Source organism: Vicia villosa, unplaced genomic scaffold (genome assembly GCF_029867415.1).
Source record: "Vicia villosa cultivar HV-30 ecotype Madison, WI unplaced genomic scaffold, Vvil1.0 ctg.000102F_1_1_1, whole genome shotgun sequence".
Lineage (NCBI taxonomy): Eukaryota > Viridiplantae > Streptophyta > Magnoliopsida > Fabales > Fabaceae > Vicia > Vicia villosa.
In genome coordinates this window covers 161,548-185,411 of record NW_026705014.1, presented here as the reverse complement: position 1 = coordinate 185,411, position 23,864 = coordinate 161,548, and the positions used below count along the sequence as shown (strand labels likewise).

Below are 23,864 nucleotides of genomic sequence, written 5' to 3'. Positions count from 1 at the left end.
TCAAGGAGATCTCAAAAATTGGTTTAATCAAAAGCGACTCATTCCAAGACGCTCCTGACTAGGGGAAACAAATCTAAGAGGAGCCATATAATTAGGGACAAATCCTAATGATCCTAGGGGCACATCACATGAAAATCCTATTGACTAGGGGCATTCACTCCAAGACTCAATCAACTTGGGTCACATTTCAAAGCACCAATCAATCAAGGGCATACATTTCCAAGACCCTAGTAATCAGGGGTACAGGTTTTGAAGCTCACATATGGAGGTAATTCATGTCAAGGTCATCTTACGACACGTAGGATCCAAGTTCCCTTTCAAATAACTTCAAAGAACAAACTTTTCAAGATTTGGATACTTGGAGCAAACCATATCTATATCATGTCATCCTGACATTTTTACAAATCTAAAAATTGGGGGCATACCTTTCAAAATTCAAATATTAGGGCAGACCGCTACGAGGCTCGTTTAACAAAAACTGGTTCAAAACAGTTCATCAGGGGTAAATTATTCTAAGGTCTAATTAATCAAGGGCATGATGTTTCAAAGTTCAAAATTGTGGGACCATCCATCTCAAGTGTACAGTATGGCCAAACTACTCCCATTGAAGTGAATCTCTGCAAAAATCTAACATATTGGGGCAACATAAGGGCAAGCTCTTTTTGTACTTTCACTATCCCTATTAGATCCTTCATATACGTCAGTAATTTGCTAGTTCAAAACGAGTATCGAGAAATTGTGTCGGCGTAAAATCCTATCATTGTATGACAAACAACCTTGTTACACAATAACCTCTCTGTATCTTAACCATCCATGACCTACCACGAGGGCATCAGTCAAAAGCATATCAAATCCACTTACCTTGTCAGTCTCTAAGCAAAGGTATATCATTCATTTCACCTTACCAATCTCTAAGCAGAGACATATCATATCATTTCAGCTTATCAGTCCTCTAGTTAATCTCAGCAGTAGATTTTTAGTTGTCATTCAAGTTTTTCAGATCCTATTTTTCAAACTATCAAATTTCAAACTTGATTTATCTATCCTCTAAGTTGTGATAGATAGACCAAAATCCATGATAGCTTACTATGTTAGTCTCCAAGCGATAATAAGTTCCCCTTTTCCTTATTATTTATCCTCTTGGTTGTGATATATATAAGCAAGTCTGCGATATAATTCATACGAGTTATCTAACCTGTGTTATTTATCCCCTAGGTTGTGATAAATATGTAAGATCTGCGTTTGCTTTTCCTTCTTATCGCATTATCCCTCTGGCAGTGATCAATTGGCGTGAACATTTTTGGTGTGAACATTTTTGGTGTGAACATTTTTTTGTGTGAATATTATTTGGTGTGAACATTTTTTGGTGTGAACTTTTTTTGGCGTGAACATTTTTGGCGTGAACATTTTTTGTGTGAACATTTGGCGTGAACGTTTACCAATTGGAGTGAGCATAATCATCTACAATGGTTATACTATCCAGTCTTGGTTTAAACACAAACCTTATCTATCCTCTAGACTGTGATAGATAAAAAGGAAATCTGCGACGACTTGCTCTCTAGGCTGTGGCAAGTCAATTCTCCAAACTTTCCTCAACTCTATTGGATTAACCACAAGATAGAGTTCAAACTTGTATTTCTTACCCTCTAGGTCGTGGTAAGAATACAAATTCTCCGTACTCGCACTGCCTACTCCTTAAGGTTGTGGTAGACACGATAAACCTTATTTATCCCCTAGGTCGTGATAGATATAAGGAAATATGTTATTTTTAAAACTCGCCATATTTATCCTCTAGGTTGTGATAAATATGCAAAATCTACAACACAATTTACTATGTTAGTCTCGAAGCTTTAGTAAGTTACTTTTTCAAACTTGTGTTATCTATCCTCTAGGTTGTGATAGGTATGAGGTTTAATTATATGTAGACTTTGGTGGAGATATGAGAGCTTATATTTCAGATTAATTTTCCGGTAACCTTACTGATGCTAGTAACCTTACTGAATATTCATCCCAATCACATGGTTGATGTTTTCCAGTAACCTTACTGATGCCAGTAACCTTATTGAGTATTCATCCCAATCACCTGATTGATGTTTCCTAGTAACCTTACTGATGCCAGTAACCTTGCTAAGATATTCATCCCAATTACCTGATTGATGTTTCTCGATAACCTTACTGATGCCAGTAACCTTACTATTTGTTCATTTTCCAATCACCTGATTGACGTACCCCGATAACCTTACCGATGTTAAGTTACCTTACTATCTCGAGTCCTTTCCGGTAACTTACCGACAATAATGACTTTACTATGTTTTACATCTGGTAATCTTACGAACACTAGTAACCCTGCTGTTGTTTATTTTTCACAAAATTATTTCAAAACCCAGTCTCACCTGGTAGACTATCTTTAAGTCGACTTCAAAAAATTTCAAAAGAGCAATTTCAAAACTCGCCATATTTATCCTCTAGGTTGTAATAAGTATGCAAAATCTATGATATAATCTGTTGTATTAGTCTCAAAGCATCAACGTATTATCAAACTGGTGTTATTGATCCCTTAGGTTGCGATAAATTTCCAAATCTACGATACAACTTGCTCTGTCAGTCTCTAAGCCTTAGCAAGCCAATTCTCCATATTTCCCAGCAAGATGTCATCGGAAAAAGACGTAAGCAGCCTCACACACTTCAATTAACAAACAGACATGAGCAGCCTCACACATTTCTATCAACATAATTGTAAGCTATCTTCAAATCCGCAGTTCAAATAACATGGGCATTGCATTTATCAATCATCACATCATTTCAACTCATAACATTATCATATCAAACATGCATACCATGCATCATACAACAAGCATAATCATATCAAACATGTATACATGCATTGCATTCAATCATACATGCCCATGAAAACTGCGGAAAATCTCAAGGCATGCGTACCAGCTAAGATGCGCTCAATGTTCAATTTCCAAAGCTTAACATTAGTCCCCTGGCACCAATTGTTTGGCTATCCACGCTATCTTCTCTTGATTACCTATAATATGTACAAGTTATATGCATCGTCATATCTAGGTCATTTGCATTCGCTTTACTCAGACATTGATGAGTTATCTGCGTCATTATTGCCCCTTTTCACATTTTTTTACTTACCATCAGACTGTTTTCAAATATTTTCAAACTTTTGGTCAAATTTCGGGGTCTTCCATTATTAATAACCCTCCAATTTGAACGTGCAAGAGCTGTGCTCTCTCCCACCCTTCGATCAAAGAGTAATTAAATAGGGGCACCTGTCATACCTCAAATTTGTCCCCTCTTCGAAAATTCAAAATTATTTCAAAACTCAAATATTATTAATTCTTTGGTTTATTCACACTGGCAATCTTTGGTTTTATAAATATTCGATTTCAAGTCCAGGTAAAAATATAATAGTTTGCTTTCAAATTATTAGTATTTAAAAAATGGCAAATATTTGCTTGCCTTTCATATGCTTTCAATTGGGTATTCATTTCAAATAAATAACATAGCACAATTGGTAAGGAATAAGGCTTGTAAGTAAGAAGTCACAGGCTCTATTTTTACTAATTTTCTTTTCTTTTTCAAAATATAAAACTGTGGGCTTTTTGTATATGACTATTTCCCTTTTGAGATTTTTAACCTAATTTCTACTTTATAAATAGGATTCTTGGGAATTGTATTAGAAGGGGATTTTTCACATTCTCGTACAATCTTCTCAAAAACACACCTTTTGTAACTTTCTACGTTTTTCTTCTCCCTCTTGAAGGTTTGTCCTAGGGTTTGTCTTGAACAAACCCTAGCCGTGTTGACTTAACACACAACGACCGACAAACCTTTTCTTTTTATGCAAAACCTTTTTTAAACCCTTTATCAAAATTCCTATGTTTTTGACCAATGATTTCATATGAGGCTTCCTTTTTTTAAAAAATATTTTTGACCAATGATAATACATGAGACATTCCCCTTTCCCCTTGTATTTTGTTGTTGCTGCACTTTGGTTTAAGTTCTCACGATTATAATATAATTTTCCAAACCCTTGGGTTTTACCCTTTAGGCCAGTGATTAAATCTCAAATAATATGAGGGTTTCCCTTTTCCCCTTTATTTTGTTGTTGCTACACTTTGGTTTTTTATATAATTACAATCCACTTTTCCAAACCTTTGGGTCTTTCCCTTTTGGCCAATGATTTTTTACGAGGCCTCTCCTATTGAATTTCAATTCTTTTAAATTTGTTTTTTAAACCACGCGATGATAAATCTGATGGTATGATTTTAAACATATTTTTCGTTTTTATTTTTAAAATTAATACTCCAAGGTTGTTGATCTTGACGAATAACACCAAATGGGTTGCTCTTACGAACAACAACGATAAAAATCCCAAAAACTTTATTTTAAAAACCTAAAGGCTAAATGGGTCCTCTTGAATACAAGGGAGGCAAAGGGTGCCTAACACATTCCCTTTTCTTAATTTACCTACTTACCCAATTTCTCTTATTTTTAAGGGTTTCCAGTTGCCCATAAAACAAGTAGTGGGTGACGGCTCGTTTAAACGTAAATTTTAAGGCAGGTTGCTACAGTTATATATGTATTTTAGGCTATAATGATTGTTTTGCAAAAGATTTTGGAGGTGAGAAAAGAAATAATTTTTTTGATTTTTGTGTTTAGAAAGACATAAAGTTTTATACATACGTACCAATTAACGATCAAAACCTCATAGTTCATGGTAAAAATAACAAAACATTTGTTATGATTGATTTTAATTAGAAGAGACATTTTGTCATCTTTACGGAGGATGTTTCTACTAATCATCCACAAATTATGAGAAGATGGATCTTTGCATCATCACGAGGGAGGGGCTCTAACTTGGGTATAAATCAACAAGTATGCCACTAACCCCCTTAATGGGAAAGAATCAACAATATTTCAATCACTACCACAGGGATAGGAAAATTACATCTCAACTATAAAGATGACTCATGTCTAATCTTTTGAGAAAAGATTTTTAAAGTGAAAAGCCAAATGGCAAAAAGATTGAATGGGTTTGAATGTCCTTTAGTCTTTTGAAAAAGTGTTTAATATGCTTAAATATTTTGAAGCATTTATCAAAGAAAGAAAGTTTGAAAATGCAATGACATAAAGTCAAGTTTTTTAACGAAAGAGATTCAAGTTTGAAATTAGGTTTAAGATTCACAAAGGTGGTAAAGCATACACACAAAGACAAGCAAACAAATATAAGCACACACTCACATAAACATGACTATTAAGTCAACATTACAATCCCTTTCCTTGGATTTGAGCATAAACATTCATGCATAAGGCATCCAACAATATATAACTAGCATCAAACATCATGATCATTACACAAGTACTCCCTCCGGTCTCAATTATAAGCAAATATTTAATTTTTAGATTCATTCAACAATCAATGTATTTAGTCTAATAATAGACTAAATACATTGATTGTTGAATGAATCTAAAAATTAAATTTTGGCTTATAAATGAGACCAGAGGGAGTATTAAGTTATTAACACAAGATATTCATGCCTCCTTCGAAGACTGTGACAAAGCCACAAGGTTCATACATTAGGATTTAAACCAAATATTAATTTAAACAACAAGCTCATCATACAAAATATCAAGCAATCATACTCAGAGGGCATTTTACCAACAAACATCATTTAAGGAAATATCACAAGATAAAGTATCAAGATGTGTCACAAATTCAAATCAAGATCAAGCAATAAGCATACAATTACAAGACATGATCAACTAAACATGGTAGAACCCTAATGGAGATCATCATATACATAAGTCAAAGATAAGCAAAGCAGTCAAACAACAATTTTCAATCACCTAAACCCTAAAGGACATGTATATCATGGATCAAAGATTGCTCAAGAGAAATTAACAAAGTATGTTCAAGGATCAAGCATTTCAAAATCCTAAATTTATAATATTTATCAAGGCAAAACATTAAGGGTTAACTCAATATGTTAAAGGCATTTAGGTTAAAACAAGCATCACTTAAAGTGGTAAAACTTATGGATATATCAAGGTAAGATCATACAACATCTCATGGCATCATGATTAAGTAAAATTTTTTTTAAGAGGAAACATCACGACTTGAACAAATAAATTCAAACAAAAGATTATTTTGTTGGTTTTTTCTTAATATATTTAAGTAAATAAAATAAAATCTAGGCTTTGAAAAATTATAAAATTATTTTTGGTTTTTTAATATATCAATATTAATTAAATAAAGTCAGAAATGAATAATAATAAAACAAATAAACAAAAGGAAAAGAAAAAGAAATCAAGGAAACAAGTGATTAAAAATAAGGATGATGGTCAAAGGGTGTTGAACCCCTGACCTCAAGGTTACAGTCCCAAAACACTAAGCACCACACTACTGCGTGTGTGGTGAACACATAATGCATCCACAATAATACAAGAGAAATCAACTCATAAATGCATTTTAAAAAATAAACAAGCAAAAGGGTGTCATTAGGAATCGAACCTAGAACCCATCGCTCACACACAAACACAAAACCATCGTGTTACCACTGGGGCACAATGCCAATTCAAGTTATAACACATAATATTTTTAAACATCGATTATATTTGAATTTTCGCGCCAGACAACTTTGTCTTCACCCAGAATTTCATGAGGAATCCAAAAATGATATTAGTTTTCATTTATCTAAACCGTAACTCAGGATTTTGATTAAAAACCACATGAACCCTAAAAGTTCAAAGATACATTAAATGGCATACATGATCAATCAATGACAATTAGCTTAGGGCTTTCATTCACCATATAAAAACAAACATAATGGTATTAAGAAACTTTAAAAATGATGCTCATATGATGAAGTTCCAAGTTAGAAAAAATTACCTAACAGAGTGAGTCCGTTGCTCCTTCTCAAGCTCTTTCAAGAATGGAAAATGATCTCCCTAGCACCCTTGAGTATCCAAGAGTGTGTTGGTATGATCACCTTGCTTTGAAACTCTCTCAATCTTTCTGACCAAATCAAGTTGCAGAGGCAAATAGGTGGAAGTTGGTTGGATTGATTTAAAGGTTACAAATGGTGTTTAATGCATACAATAGGTTTGTCATGACGTGTTGACGGGGTTTTAATGAAAAGTTTGCAGAAAACTTGAAGAAAATGACAAATTCAAAAGTTTGATTTTCGGAGTGAAAAATGGAGTTTTGCAAAATGGAGCTTGATGGTTTTTCTCTCTCTGAGCTCTGAGGCACGCTCCTCTATTTATAGAGGAGTTTTGAGTGATTTGAGATTTTAATGAAGATGACGATCCCTTGAAATGAGGAGGACCCAAATCACAAGATATATGTGACTCAAACTTCTTTATGATCATGATAACGAACCACTTGAATGCCAACTTGTGTGTGGTAGCCAGATGAATCAAATGCTATGTATATTTGTGAAGTCAAATGATTTAATGATTTGATGCATATGATGTGAAATTTTAGGTAAAAAATTAGGGTATGACATCATCTCAGCTATTTGACATGCTAAAAACAATTTAATCTTCAAGAACATAATATGAATCACTTTTTTCTTTTCGGTCAAGTAGCATATTGACTTGAATTCACATTTTCTAAAAGGTGAATAAGTGAATTGTCGCGGATTCGAACACGCGTCTTAAATGACCTACATAACTACCAATTGAACTGACTTAACGAGATATTTTTTTGTCTTTTTTTTTTTACACACGACATTATCTCGCTCAAACTATTATTTTATTAATTTAATATAAATTTTAGGAACACTTAACCTAATAGTTTTCGACTTATGTTAGAATCCAAGGCTATGTTTGGATACATAAAAAATAACGGAGCGGAATGGAGCGGAGCGGGATGGAACTGAGCGGAACGGAGCGGAATGGAACAAAGATGTCATTCCATTGTTTGGATATGTCATGATGGAATAGAGTAATTTTATGATTCCACCCAAATTGGAGGGTACAAAAAATGATGGAAAGTGATGGAATGGGATGGAATGCATTCCATCCGTTACCGCTCCATTCCATCCTTTTTTAATCAATCCAAACGATGGAACATAACTTTATTCCATTCCATTCCACTCCATTCCATCGTATTCCATCAATCCAAACATACCCCAAGAGTTCATTTTGAACAAAGTAACTCTTTGGATAACATATAGTTTTTATCCCTCTTTATATACACCCCATCACACCTGGTTGCATGAACTAACTGGCAGTTTAGTAGAAGATAGCTCGTCTCTGCGGATAACTCTCTTGACTTCATATCGGTAAACTCGCTCTCTTTTCAGAAGACATTCAAAACGACTTCTGCTGTTGTCGTTTTCTCTCTCTGTTCACAAAATTATTCATATTCTGTTTATTACCTAATGCTGTTCGTCTTCAATTTTCTCAGCGGCCGCCATTGATGGCTCCTCTTACACTCTCCGTTAAGCCGCAAGACTCTTCCATTTCAGGTAGGTTTCACACTTTAGCGATTTTGGTTTAGTTGATTTTTGCTTCGTGATTGTTTTGTTACACTGATTTATGATAATACCAATGCAATTGAATTGAGTACTGTTGAATTGGGAAAATTGCAGATGCTTCTACTAAGAGAAAGCCGAACTTGAATGTGAGAAATTCTTTTGCATCTGTTACCGTGGGACAGGAAAATCCATTTGACTTCTTACGCACTTTGATTGGTAAGTATCATATCTTCTTCGTTGTTGTTCAGTTGTAGCAAATAGTAGATATTATTGTGTTAGTGTTGTATTAGTGTTGTGTAACTACTCATCCATTGCAACATTCTTATTGCTCCGAAATTGAACTTTCGTTCTTTTTGCGTCTCTTGCAATCCATGTATACTGTTCTACTTCTATTTAGGCTAAATGTGTTTCAAAGGCTTGTATATATATTTTTAACTTTCCTGCAATTTCTTCCCTCGACTCTTCAAACAAAATTTTATTGTATTGCAATCATTCTGATGAACCTGGTGGAATTTTGTAGAGGGTGTTATTGCAGGTGGTACAGCCGGTGTTGTTGTTGAAACAGCTTTATACCCCATTGACACTATAAAAACACGTCTGCAGGTAGGCTCTTACAACAAAATAAATTATAATGACTATTGAGGGTTGTATTTTGTTGTATGCTATACTGATTAATATTTAATGCTGTAGTAACTAACAAGGATATCAAGCTTTGAGAGGACAAAGGAAAACTATATAATTTTTGTCGTTGGATAGGATGCAGTTTGTCTTGTAGCAATTAGCAATATCTAATTGTCAAGATTTAATATGCATAGAATTCTTAGTTCATTTGCGTAGTACAGTGAGTGGACTTTCCTTAAGTTTTTGGTATGTAAGAATGATGTTCTGAGTATTGTGTGTTGGATGTACATACAGTCATATTTATAATCATGTTTTAGGGTACAAAAATGATCACTCATAAATAGTCAGAATCAGTTAAATCTTAACTGCTATTTACAAATTAAACATGCGATAAATATGTTTTCTAACACGATAAACTAAATTTGGGTTAAAAAATTTGTATATGTGCTCCTCATGGCATTTTCTTGGGGATTCATTTGGTTTGGGGCCACTCTATTATAACTCCATACCTTTTTCTTAACAGCGATTCAGAGGGCTTCCATATTACATAAAGTATGCTGATTATGTTTGTTTTTGTTTTATAGGCTGCCCGTGGAGGAGAAAAACTAGTATTAAAAGGCCTTTATTCTGGATTGGCAGGGAACCTTGCTGGTGTCTTACCGTGAGAACCTCGTGGATAGCATGATGTTTCAAACGTTCTAGGTTTTGTATGTTAATTAGAAATTTCGAAAACACTAACTTGGAAAAAAATCAGAAATTAGTTGGCAAACATAAGGCCTACAATATACATTTATATACACATCTATGATGATTTATTGAATCTGTTCTAAATGGCTCAACTGAAAACACCAACATTTTGTGTGGAGGTTTTCTCTGTAAACAAAGAAAGCTAAGTGTGAAGATTTATAAACTCTAACTACAAATACACCTTTCGATGATTTCCGTCTCTTTCATTTTTCTCGATTCAATGACAAAGATACTTGAGGAAACCATAGTATGAGAGATGTTCATATTCCTCTGAATAAAGATGGCTTAGGGATTGTATTTCTTCTGGCTGGCATTTAATTAGCACACATTTGATAGTTCCTTCAGTAGGATATGAAATATAATTTATTTAATTCTTGGTTGTGATTCATACTCCTAAGCCATCATGTAACATGATTTTAATATTGTGCTCCTCAATGTAGATTATTTGTTCACTTTTGGATTCTTGATTGCTCATTCGGAAACTCTTAGTTAGTGTGGTCTTAGGTTCTTTCCATAGGGTGTGGGAGCATACATATAAAATTTAGTTTGGAAAGCTAGTATCTTTTACAGAAACTGTTTATTTACTCTTCATTAAAGGTGTTATACATATTTAAATTGAAAGAGAGATATATTTCACAATTTATTTAAGGGGCTTTAGGAATTTTTGTTCTATGCGTATCAATATGTTATTCATGAATCATATCTAGGTTCTTTCTTTAACACCTTGTGTTGCCTTTAAATGTGCAGGGCATCTGCTTTATTTGTTGGAGTTTATGAACCTGTAAAGCAGAAATTGCTAAGGATGTTTCCTGAAAATCTGAGCGCTTTTGCTCATTTAGTAAGATACTGCTTATATAAACATTAGTATGAAGATACAGCATGCTATATTCATTTTAGAAAAGAGCACATACTTGGCACTTCAAATCAATTGTCTCTCAATGCTTTGAAGTCTTAAGTTTGGTCCATTATGGTCATCTGAAACCTCTTGGGTCTATTTGGCTTGCACTAGAGTTGATGTTATGTCTATGTCACCATTCTTTTATTGCTGGCACAAAATTTATTGATGCAATTTTTTTTAAAATTTCTGGGATACAATTTTTCATTCAATTTTTAAATTTCATTAGACTGCAGGTGCTATAGGGGGCATTGCTGCATCTTTTGTTCGCGTTCCAACAGAGGTTGCTAAATTCTCATATTTGTAAAAGTGATATTTTCATGGTTGCATATGGTTTCACTAGGAAACTTCACATCTCTAGTGCTCCACAGGTTGTTAAGCAACGAATGCAAACTGGGCAGTTTACGTCAGCATCTAATGCTGTCCGCTTTATTGCATCTAAGGAGGGCTTTAGAGGATTTTATGCAGTATGAAGCTCACTACTTCTTTCTTGTAATATTTTATGATAGATTTTATTATCTACGCCCACGATAATTTGTTAAAAGGTTTCACTGATATTGATCTTTGAAATCACAGGGGTATGGATCTTTTTTACTGCGGGATTTGCCCTTTGATGCTATTCAGTTTTGCCTCTATGAGCAGATTCGATTAGGTTATATGCTTGCGGTAATTTTCTCGAGTTCTATACTTATGTATTTTAAAGACTTATTGTTTGGTTGTCTCTGATAAATTACTAAGCCACTGTGTTGAAATGTTTTGTTATTAATGGTTCTGTCAAACAAAAGTCATTTTCGCCTTTCATTCTCACTATTAAAACTTTATGTTTACTAGACATAATTCAGTAGCATGAATTTGAAGCTGAATTATGAATTTAAACAATTAATATATACTTATAAGTTATACTGTCTTGTGGTTTATCAAAGATATCAATGTTGCTATTTTCTCGTCTATTTCATTTGTGATTGATGATGTGATTTATATTTCTTTTTGCTAGGCACGAAGAAATCTGAATGATCCAGAAAATGCTGTTATTGGTGCTTTTGCAGGTAAATAAATGAAAGTATATCTAAGTTTCAGCACTAGCATCATGAGCTTAGGCTTTAACTGTACTTCAAGCTAATTAAGATTTAAAGATATGTGATTGTTTAACTCTATCAGATTTACTGTGTAGAATCAAAACCATGAATCTTGTTAATTTTGTCAAGCTATTTTTCTTTGCAAGGTACACAGTCAAACTAGATTTCTGTAACTGAGAGGAAAGTCAATCTAACCTAATTCTAGATCTTAATAGAACCCTTGGCTTTATTTAACAGTGAAGAAATCAGTAGCCTACTTGTTGTATATAGGTAACATCAAGATAGAAAATATTTAGTTATATATTTGGAAATAAGATACTTGTTGTATATGATATACATGTATGACAAGTTGACAAAATTTGTACCACCATACTTCAAACACGGGAGCTTGTAACCTAAATGAAGATATACTTGCTAAAGAAACTGCATTGCTTATATTTTCCACTTCTATTTGTAATTTTTCGAGGATTGTAAGTAAATGAGAATTTCTTTATTTTGGTTGTCTTTTGGTTGATTTGTTAAGCATTATGGCGTGTCCTACTAACTTTGTGATGCGGTATACTATTTTGTTTCTTGTAGGCGCACTAACCGGAGCAATAACTACGCCCCTTGATGTCATCAAGACAAGGTTAATGATTCAGGTAAGATGAAATCCTGTTTCTTTTTCATTTGTATGTATTGGTTTTACATTGTACCTTTTCTGTTCAATTAATCTGCAAGTAAATCAATCACACACGTCAGTAGTAAGTTATCCAGCCATTTTACATTATACCTTTTCTGTTCAATTAATCTGCAAGTAAATCAATCACACGTCAATAGTAAATTATCCAGCCATTGACGAAGTTCCTATTTCCTCCTCTTAAGGGACCTGCAAACCAATATAAGGGAATTGTGGATTGCGTTCAAACCATTATTAAGGAAGAGGGACCTGGTGCTTTTTTGAAGGTATTTTCTTTCTGTGTTTTCTTTCTCACATTGTAGCTTATGACAAGTAAAATAACATGGTACAAATTCCTCCCAAAGCATGTACTTTATCTTCTACCGCCGTATGTAGATTAAAAAAGATACAGCTTTGTGGCAAGAAATATACTTGGAGCTTATAATATAAATCATACTCCTATATTTATTGCAGGGTATTGGGCCAAGAGTACTTTGGATAGGCATAGGTGGTTCAATATTCTTTGGCGTCCTTGAGAGTTCAAAACGTTTCCTTGCTGAGAGGCGTCCTACAAAAGCTCCGCGCATAAACTCAGAAAAAAGTGAAGATTAAGAATATGATTTTTTTATTCTATGAATTTTGTATAATGTATCATCCCTCTAGTTAACTTTCATCTAGTTTTGTAGCATTTGAGGCTTAAAATTAATGACTGAGGTATTTAGGAAATAGAATATTATGGCAGAAGTTGATCCATGTAGCTGATTCTACTTAATGGAATAAGGCTTAGATGTTATTGTTGATAATTACAACAAAGTTTAAGAGACTTTGATATCTAGCTTTATTGCTCGATTTGACAATAAATGACCACTCTTTTGACCATAAAGTCATATGATTTGGACAAGGAAATCTGCATGTACTGGATGTGGAACGATGGTTATTGAGGTATAAATCCCAAAAGGCATTGTATGACAAGATCTAAATCCTAAAAGTATGTTTGATGTAGAATTTTCAAGGAAAGTGGATTTTTTTTCTTTTTAAGATAAAATAAGTAAACTAAAAAAATTTAAAAATTAAGCCCGATTGAAATGCTATATGACCATGCTATTCTTTAGTATATATTTTTAAAAATCTCAAACATATACCAAAACTCTACATCCAAACATACCCTAAGGAGTTGGATGCAGTGCAAATCTCGTAGAGTAGTGTCTTGAAGTAACAAATAATGCATTTTTAATAGCAACCCGGTGAATTCCAAGGGATTGGACATTGATTAGGATAGATGAATAATTGATATTATAATGAGATCGATAACGAGGTCATGTAAATAATCAACAATTTTTTACAATGCAATAAACCATCAAAGATTTTAATGTTTTCTGTTTGTCCAACAAATCTATCAGTATCTTCGATGTACTAGCTTTGAATAACAACCAAGTTTAGTAAAAAAAATTGATGAGGCATGAACCAAATTTTATATGCAACAGAAACGGTAATATCTATGCAAAACATGGCAAATGGATTTTTATATTGATGTACAGGAACTATACATTTTGGAGCAGAAAAAAGAAAAAAGAAACCAATGGGACATTCTATGCTATGGGCCTCAAAATCGACAACAAACTACCCTCTTCTCCCCTACAAAAGAATCAGAGAAAACAAAAACTATAAGGGTGTTTACAAGAATGAGCTACAGATACAATTTGCCTAATATACAACCATCAAGCATCTACTCAACAAAAAAAATATACATGTATATATAGATCATCAAACCCATTCAATATTCATTTCGTCCAGCCAATCTGGTTTTGGCTCAGCACCGTTCAATATGTGCGACAATGACTCCATATTATTTTTGAGCCAGCAATGGGTCAAGGTATCCAACTTCCCGTCCGACCTGGTTTGTCCAATCATAATGATAATTTACAGTAGAAAGTTTCACATTAAAGGGAGATAAGCTCCACCATGACCTTTTCTCAGCACTAATGGGGCCGCATTGTCAGGGACCTTGTCCATTTCTTGTGTGCATGCATCGATGACATCTCCAAATCCAGTAGCCACTGTAGCTAATTGCATCCGTAACCTCAAATCCCTTGTTCGCTTCAGTAAACACCTGAGTGATCTTCCTAAATATTTAGCCCATTCAGCAGGCAACCCTCCCCCCGTGAGCCATACGGAGAAATGAGATTGGTCTCCTCTGGCAGCTACTTCAGCTCTATAAAATTTCGCTAAATCAGTCAACATTGAAGGCTGAAGAGGTAGAACTGCCACAAATTCGGCTACAAACTCCTCCATGACTTCAGGTTTGAGCATTTGGTTCCAGAGCACCAAAGCCCATTCGCTTGGCTGGTTCAAGTTATAAGCTTCAGCTACAATTAAAGCTTCTTGGAAACGAGACTGCTCAACTAATGCCCGTCTAGCATTGGTTTCTGATAGATAAAGCCACTGGAAATCTGGCATTCGTATTTGGAGGGACAGAAGGGAAGCTTGAGCACAATCCATCCTTGTTTTATTGCCAGCATCAATGGAAGAGTGAACTTCAGCAGCTTCAATGAAGTAGCGCATGGAATCCAATAAGTCTTCATTCTGGTCCTTGTTATAACGCCGAAACCACTGTTCACAGGATTGCTCTGCTCTGGACTCTAAAAGAGTGGCAGTCTCATGTTTCATATCAAAATGAGTATAGACCTGGAAAGAAGACAAATGAAGGATGTTAAGCACCAATGACTAGGAACAGAAACAAAAAGAAAAAACTTCATGAGCAAGTGAAAAATGCAACACGCCCACTTCTTAAGTAGATGCTGGAAAACAGTATGCAACATTGCAATATAATTAAATAATTAATTGTATTTGAATTTAAGCAGTACACAACCATTAATCTACAGACAAAATTTAGTAGACAACATTTCATCAATATAGAAAAAAATACAAACCAGGGCAAATGCATCAAGGTCATTAGGGTTGAAATGCTTCAAAGATGTAAGAACGGCCATTCGAAAACCTCTGACAGCCTCAGCAGTGCCTGTGTTTGTGTCGGCAGCAGCAGAATACTTTTGAAGAAGAAGATCCAATTGACCATTTTCTATAAGAATACCAAGAATGAAATTTAGAGCATAAAAATTTTCAACTCCAGTTATCAGGCGAGCCAAGCACGGAAAATCACCCTCCAAAACATAAGCATCAACCCTAGTTGCAGCAAGGGCAACAAGAACATCAACTCCATCAAGACAAGCAGATGATTTGTAGAAGTGATGGGACAGAATAAGAAGCTCAACCTGAAATGCCAATTACACAGGAAGAACATTGTCAGCTCAAGACAAAGGAATGAGTCAGCCAGAATCATTAAGATACATTCTCAACTAATATTTCTTTCTTTTAAATAACAGCTACTCAATGATTATCCCTTTAAAAGATAAGGCAACACACAACAGCAGCAGAAGAGAGGGGTATATCAGTTCTCAAGTTGTAATTGGATAAAGAGGAGCAAATCTTAAAAATACGATCTTGTAAGAATGGTAAGGACGCCGCGTTTATGGTATAAGTTGTCTTTTAATCCTCAACATTCACAGAAAACCTGATGATTAAAATTCACTTCTCCTGCTCTTATTATAAACTAGTTTACTCACTTGATATGTTCCCTCGAGTGTAAGAGTTAGAGTGAGTGTTGAAAGGTTCCTAGCACTCCTCTTTCTATTATGTCTACAACTGAAATTCTACCACACACGAGCTAATTATGAGTCAATTTTTCGGTCAAGTGTATTGGCTGGATAATGGCCTAACAACTTGCCTTTAGCCTAGAAAAACAACTTGCAAGTTTACTAATGTATAAATATATGTCAACATTGAAACTGATTCACATGTGAAGTGCAAGCTCAGAATATGTTGCTCAGTTTTCTTACATTGTTCTCATACTCTGTTGTATGGGAAACTTTTTTTTTTTAATCTTTTCTGGAACAGTGAGTCCCAAGTCCTTGGACTGGTGGTACTAGTTTTAGTAGAAGCAAAGAGACAAATACCATGCAGCAATTTAAAATATTTGCAACACAATGGTGCTTAGGTAGAACAGATCTAGGTATTACCTTAGAAGATAGGGAAACTATAAATCAAACCACTAAAAAAATACTCCCTTCGTTTTTTATTATACGTTGCATTGAGAAAAAAATGTGTGCCACATTATAAGTCGTTTTACAATACAAATAAATTCTTTATGCTATTTTACCTATTATACCCTTAGATATTCATTATCCTCTCTTCTTTCAATTATGTAAATTTATCTTCTCCATACCATTAATGAAGGACAATTTTGTAAAACTTTTCATAACTTTTTTTTTTTTCATACAACAATTATTACTTTTTTTTAGTAAGTGTGAAAAGTCCAAAAGGAGTATTTGGAGTTAAACAGTTCATCTTTATAAATAGTGTTGATTGTTGTTGCTCTCGTTGTTATAGTATAAGTGAGGATTGCCCCCACTTATAAACACGACACATGCCATATCTCTAAACAATGTGTGACTAAATCCACCCCTTCAAACCCAACACAATTAAGGTGTTGGAGGTTGCAATTAAAGCGACTAGGGGCGGACCGCAATGAAGGCGGAAATTCCAACGCACTCCCTCCTCATGCTTGGGCCTCAATGAGCCAAAAGCATGGACAATGCGGTAAGCCCAACAATAGATCTAAGATAGGCTCTTATACCATCTCAGAATTTGGGTTGGACCTAACTCATCCCTACAAAACCGCCTTGTAGGGTAAAAATTGCCCCTACTTATAAACACAACACATGCCATATCTCTTCGCAATGTGGGACTAAATTCACCCCTTCAAATCCAACACAATTAAAGTGTTGGAGGCTGCAATTAAGGCAGGCCAAATGTCGCAATTAAGGCGACTAGGGACGGATCGCAATGAAGGCGGAAATTCCAACATTTTCTTTTCTATATTTGCTTAATCTTTTGAATTTTTTTAATTCAGTTTAAATTCCTGCAGGTAACTATTTTAGTTTTGTAGATAATGTCCAACCAACAAGTTTCCTTATAAACTTAAAGGGTTGCTAAAGCTAACAGAACATACCATGGATGGAAATTTCACCATCCAGTTCAATAAGTAGATACAAAACACCACTCTTTGTTATTATTTTTGAAGCCTTGAACTTGATGAGAAGTGGTTGTTTGTTGTTTATGACACTGATTGACACTAATGAGATTTTCTATCAATCAAGTCTCCAGTTCTTAACATATATGGACAGTCTTGAGGATTCTTATTTATTTCTGCATTAATATATAATTTTGTGAAGTAGATAAGGATTCATGACTTATTGCTAATTGTTGGAAATTACACTTCATTGCGATCCTTCTCTAGTCGCCTAATTGCAGCATTTAGCTTGCCTTCATTGCAGCCTCCAACACCTATATTGTGTTGTTGGGTTTGAAGGGGCGGATCAAGTCCCACATTGCTTAGAGATATGTCATTTGCAGTGTTTATAAAGCTTGGGCAGCCCTCTCCTAACAAGCCAGGTTAATTTATATATATATATATATATATATATATATATATATATATATATATATATATATAGTTTGCTCGCTGCCATAATCCATCTGTCATCAACAGCACTGGTAATATTCTTCTGTCTTAATAAATTTCTTTTGAAAAAAAAAGAGTAGAGGGTATCACAGTCAACTGTAGGGCATCATTATCTCAGATAACATGAATTAGAATTTTCCCAACAGAATTGGATTTAATTCACCATTTCTGGACAAGATAGTGAAAAGAAAATGTGAGTGACAAATATCAACATGGTACCTCACAGGCATGTGGTATTTCTTGCCCAGTTATCACCAAACGCATTAAAGCATGCCCGATCTCTTGTTCAGAGGGACAAAGCTCTGCCCATTTCAAGAAGTCTGAAAATCTCCATAGCAAGGGAGCAGGGCCTTCCTCTTTTTGTGAATCCATATACCCTCCCCGATGTGCAGCCAACACACCCTGTACAACATAAATATTAATTAGCAATAAGTCATGAATCCCTATCTACTTCACAAAATTATATCTAAATATAGTTGTTTAACACAACCTCTTCATAATGGACATGGCATGTAAATTACAAAACTGTAAATCATAATGACATCAATTCACAAATCCAGGTAAATTTCTTCATTCAATAGATGGGAAACAACACGCCCACAAAAGTCCATCTAATGATTAGAATGTCTAACACATCCACTAATTTCCAGACATCAACATAGTAAAACCATCATTAACTAGAAAAATAAAATAATAAAAATGAATCAAACCTTCAGGAAAGATTCTGCAAGTATTTGAGCAATACTAGCAGCTGGCATCGGATGAGTCTGCACCAGAAATTTTGCCTCCTCAAAGGACTCTTGTGCTTTAAGAGAAAGCAGCTGCAGTAGCTCAATTGGTTGTTTGTTGAATGCCTCAAAAAATGAGAGACCCAAGGTGTTTGCCACTTTTATAACTGCTATTATTTTCTTACATAGCCCACGCCCACTGCCTTCGGTAAAAATGACCACAAAACTCTCCAAAACCTAGCATTTTGAGCCAACATTCCACAACATTTTAAACATCATTAATTGGAAACAATATCTGGGGAGGGGGGGAGAGAGACTTGGACAGTTACCTGAAGTGGGTCAATGTGGCGCTTATCATTCAGTAAATCATATGTCTGCATAACTGAATACACATCCTCATCAAGCATTGAGACTGATACATTGTTAGGAGGAGTTGACATAGAAGCAAGCTTCAAGGCTGCATCAACAAGTCTAAACTCAGATGGTATTTGTCCAGGGGAGAATTTATACTGTAGTTGCTTGGCAGCAGTGATTTGCCCAAATTCCAATAAAGAAAGAACAGCCCTTTCCAGCTCTGCCGCTCCAACCCTGTCCTCCCACCTAGAAAAAGACATTTCTACTTTCAAATTTTCTTCTTGTAACTGCAACTCATTTTTGAAACTGATGATAGTATTGGAGCCATCATCGGTATCTGCACTTTTTTCTACCGAGTCAAGAGCTGGGCGTCTCAAAGCCACATATCCTTTGGCCCTTCGTTTTGGCTTTGTATTCCCACCAAAAGTAGTTGAAAGCCCAGCATCCACCACTTGATTCTTGTGAGGCATTTGATTGTTTTCTCTAGACTCATATTTTTCTACAGTTCTATTCCTCATTGTATTTATATGGTTATCCATCGTTGCTATTATACTTGCGGTTCGGTCAATAATACTGGAATCATTCTTGATAGCACTCTCCCTGGTAGAAAAGGTTAAATTGAAGTCTCCTTCACTCTTCACCTGAGTCTCGGACTCAACGGCTAAGAGCCATACTTTGGTTTCAATCTCACGCAGAAGTTGCAACGGACAGACACTGAAAAAATTTAGCAACAAGATCAGTAAGGACATTACTTAAGTTGAAACAGAAAGTAATCCGCAAATATGTTCCATACGGGTTGGAAATACTAATCATCCCACTCAGCCATTGCAGCGAAAGCAATAAAAGTTCATGAAGCTCCCTTGCAGGAAGATCTTTCTCCACAGCTTCAGCATGTTTAAGAAAAAATAACCCAGCCTGCACTCATTACAACGGAATAAACTTATAGCACCAGACAACACAGTATATTTCTTTAGCTGAACACCGACTGTACTAGAAAAAAGAAACCAAAACATACTTGAAGAGAAGGAAAGGAATATCTGATGAATAGTGTGTGGCAGTGGCCCCATAAAGCAACCCTCTCTTCTGGCACATCCCAAAGAAATTCCTTCCATTCAGCTACCATAGATTCAGCCTAGCATTTGGGGAAGAGACGGAGAGATGAGGGGATAGTGTTCATGAGAAATAGGAAAAACTATGAACTAAAAGCTAAATGTAAGGGAAAAAATTATAGCTGTTGGCACTCATTTGCAACTTATTTTGAGCAGATTCAATACAATATAACATAACTTCTCAACTATATTTTCTCTCCTTTTCCTTTTCCCTTTCTATTAAACAATAAGATGTTATATGTAACATGGCAAGAAAACGCTACTCAAACCCTTAACTAGTCTAGTATGAAGTTTGATATAATATAAACCAATGTATAATTAACTAGTCTAGTATGAAGTTTGATGGATCAAAACTTATAATTATTAATAAGCGACAATATGAAGAGCAGTCAGATCAAGAATATGTACTAACATCAAGAAAATGAGATGAAGAAAAAACATGAATTAATTATAAAGGGCTTCTACTGTTACTTTTGTATATCCCGTTCAATTGATCAACATTCAAATATAGGATCAATTGGCTTCCCCTCAATTGAGGTTATAGTCTATACCAACAACTGCGTTCCACAAACAGGTTTACAAACTTAAATCCTACCTGTGATTCAGTAACATGATGCATAGCAGATTTCCAAGGTGCACCACTGGCCTCCAGCTGTTTGGCCCAATTCCTTGCTTGCTCCCAGTGCCTATTTTTTTCTAGTGCAGATAAGAGTGAAGCATCGTCCCAATCTTCATTACCTAAATGCAACTCGTCATCTCTACGAAGTAGAGGCTCTGCTAAATTAATTTTCCAATAAAGCCTTCGATAGTTTGCTGCTGCATATCCACCATCACAAAAGTCTGTGGCAGCAAGAAGTTGCAACAAGCATCTTTTCTCGTAAGGAGAAGGGCAGGTTGAAAGCACAGCATCAGCAGCTGTAGCAGCAGTAGAACTAATCCATGATGTCTCAATCTGCCCCTCTCTTCCTAAATTTGTCTGTATGTGCATTGGTTCTTCCTTAATTCGAGCAGAAAAGGAGCCCAAATGTGCAGAAGCTTCTGAGAGGCGCATTTGTGAAAAGGCCTAAGGACAAAAGGGAAAGAAAATTTCAAAATTGGAGGGCTATTATATTTAAATTAAAGCTAAAGTAAGGTTGATATCAATATTGCACCAGAGATATTATAACCCATGCAAAGATTTGGTTAAAAGTATATAGAGATTGGTAAAAAAAATATTTCCATAGAAATATCATAAAATAGCTCACAACAAACAAACAACGCAGTCGCATGTTACAGGTTTGACCTGAATTGATTAAAGTGATTAACTATGTTCTTAACAAGAATTAAGTTTAATCAAACATTCAATATTCAGCAGAAGAAACTCAGCAAACTAACCGTCATGGCAGGGAACTCTTAAAAAGTATGTCTAAGATTTAATATTTAACCTTGCAATTTAGATTTGCTTTTTACATGGTCAAAGCAAAAATATTGAGGGAATTTTTATACAAAATTTTATGAGGCCCATTATTTGCCTTAGGTTTTCAAATATATTGTTGAATTTTAATATTGAGAATTTTCTTGTGTATCATTGCCTTGTTCTTATTCTTGCACTTATTGTACATCATGCCTGCTGCATAAAATGTTCACTTTTTTATTAGAAAAAATATTGACTAAAAGAGAGTCAAGTCACAAACAGGAAGATAACCAGCTACTGGTTGTTGAATACCCAAGAACATATTGTGGCACTTGACCAAAGAGACACAGTAGCACATTATAAAAACAAATGTATTGTCTACGATACAAACCTATCGTCAAAAAGTAGTACTTCCTAGTCTCAATGATCTTACACATACTAAAGAGCCAGATGAAATTTGAGTTAGTTGCCAAACCTGAAGAGCACGGATGAACGGCAACAGGGGGCATGATGGAAGGAACATCTCAAACGCCCTTAGCAAAGGCGAAAACAACTGCTGTTCACAAAGCACTGCAACCATCTTGGAAAGAGAAGCAGGCCCTTCATCGGAAACACTTACAGCATTAACAGATCCATGGTGTTCTACTGTTATTTCATCCTCCACAGTCTTACCTTGAGAATCAAATATTCTTTCCTTTATAGAAATACTTGAGATGTCAGACATTGCAGAAGCAGAGGAGTCTAGTGAAACAGGAGTTATTAACCGTCGACGTTTAGGACTCTGCCTATTATAGTGAAATGTGAGCTCTCTGTCACTTAGAGGCAGGGCATTAGTTGCCGCTACAGCCGCTCCAATATTGTCGGCAATCTGAGAAGCGATATCGTTCACTTTGATTGAGGAAGTTTCTCTGTCCAAAACAATAAAAAGGCAATGAGTTTCAATCATTGAAATACATCACACGTGTTTGAATTGCGTGTGTGTGGACCAATTAGCACTTATTTAAGACTTGGGCCTATAACAACTCATCATAGAATGTCATTTTCAATTCAACCATTGAATTATACACCAACCGACTTCATTTCTATTCAGAGTCAATTAGAAAATATTGCTCTTGTGCTTGTCATACAGATTCTTCTTAAAATTGAACACATATAATTACGAAATGAAACAGTAATAAAAAATGTGTATTGCACATTAGTTTTAATATAGGCTGTGAAAAAGTAAATTATTTCTTGTATATTAAACATTGAAAGGTACAAGGATATATATATACAGAATTCCTATACTATTTAAGGAAATAGTAATTATGCAGTTCTAATTGCATATCTCTAAAATTAATGAGATTTCCTAATCATATTAATTTGTACATAAATAGGAAGATATTCTATGTTTTCTAAATTAATTCTTTAAATACTGCAAGATTTCCCACACTCCCCCTCAAGCTGGTGAATAGGTGTTATCCATTCCTAGCTTGGACAAGATTCTTTCAAAATTGTGGCTGTTGAGTCCCTTAGTTAGAAAATCTGCAAGCTGATTTTGAGATGACACATATGGTGTGCATATCAAGCCACTGTCAAGTTTTTCTTTGATGAAGTGTCTGTCAACTTCAATATGTTTGGTTCTATCGTGTTGAACTGGATTATGAGCTATGCTAATTGCTGATTTATTGTCACAATAAAGCTTCATTGGTTCTTCCCATTTTATCTTTAAATCTTCTAGGATGATTTTCAGCCAAAGGAGCTCACATATACCTTGTGCCATGGCTCGAAATTCTGCTTCAGCACTAGACCTTGCCACAACACTTTGCTTTTTACTTTTCCAAGTTACAAGATTTCCCCCAAGAAAGGTACAATAACCTGTTGTTGATCTTCTATCCACAATTGACCCTGCATAGTCAGCATCTGTATAGGCTTCAAGCCTAACATTTCCATTACGTTTGAATAGAATTCCTCTTCCTGGGGTTCCTTTAAGGTAGTGAACAATTCTGAGTGCAGCTTGCAAATGATTCTCCTTTGGGTTATGCATAAACTGGCTGACTAAACTCACTGCATAGGCAATATCTGGCCTGGTGTGAGATAAGTATATAAGTCTGCCCACCAGTCTTTGATACATCTCTTTGTCTACTTCAATGTCTTCTTCTGAATTCCCAAGCTTTTGGTTCGGATCGACTGGAGTGTTGGCAGGCTTGCATGCTGAT

General features: G+C 35.1%; 2 protein-coding genes across 3 annotated transcripts in view; one reads left to right on the top strand and one right to left on the bottom strand.

Annotated features, from left to right (window-relative positions):
- Positions 1-8,180: 8,180 nt before the first annotated feature.
- Positions 8,181-13,304, top strand: LOC131624101 (S-adenosylmethionine carrier 1, chloroplastic/mitochondrial-like). The gene is made up of 13 exons (XM_058895090.1): positions 8,181-8,309; positions 8,435-8,495; positions 8,619-8,720; positions 9,025-9,107; positions 9,710-9,786; positions 10,620-10,710; positions 10,997-11,050; positions 11,139-11,234; positions 11,344-11,433; positions 11,762-11,813; positions 12,423-12,484; positions 12,708-12,788; positions 12,976-13,304. The coding sequence occupies exons 2-13, from the start codon at positions 8,447-8,449 to the stop codon at positions 13,111-13,113; spliced, it is 975 nt and encodes a 324-aa protein (XP_058751073.1). The 5' UTR covers positions 8,181-8,309; positions 8,435-8,446; the 3' UTR covers positions 13,114-13,304.
- A 694-nt stretch (positions 13,305-13,998) lies between these two features.
- The window catches only part of LOC131624100 (uncharacterized), a 29,712-nt gene continuing 19,846 nt past the window's right edge, over positions 13,999-23,864 (bottom strand). For both annotated transcript variants that reach the window (XM_058895088.1, XM_058895089.1), the window contains 9 exons: positions 22,142-22,574; positions 20,869-21,336; positions 20,180-20,296; positions 19,958-20,079; positions 19,140-19,878; positions 18,793-19,047; positions 18,302-18,484; positions 15,432-15,773; positions 13,999-15,186 (listed from right to left, as the gene is read on the bottom strand). In XM_058895088.1, the coding sequence (XP_058751071.1) occupies positions 14,437-15,186; positions 15,432-15,773; positions 18,302-18,484; positions 18,793-19,047; positions 19,140-19,878; positions 19,958-20,079; positions 20,180-20,296; positions 20,869-21,336; positions 22,142-22,574 (3,409 nt within the window). In that variant the 3' untranslated portion in view covers positions 13,999-14,436. The remainder of the gene's footprint in view (positions 15,187-15,431; positions 15,774-18,301; positions 18,485-18,792; positions 19,048-19,139; positions 19,879-19,957; positions 20,080-20,179; positions 20,297-20,868; positions 21,337-22,141; positions 22,575-23,864) is intronic.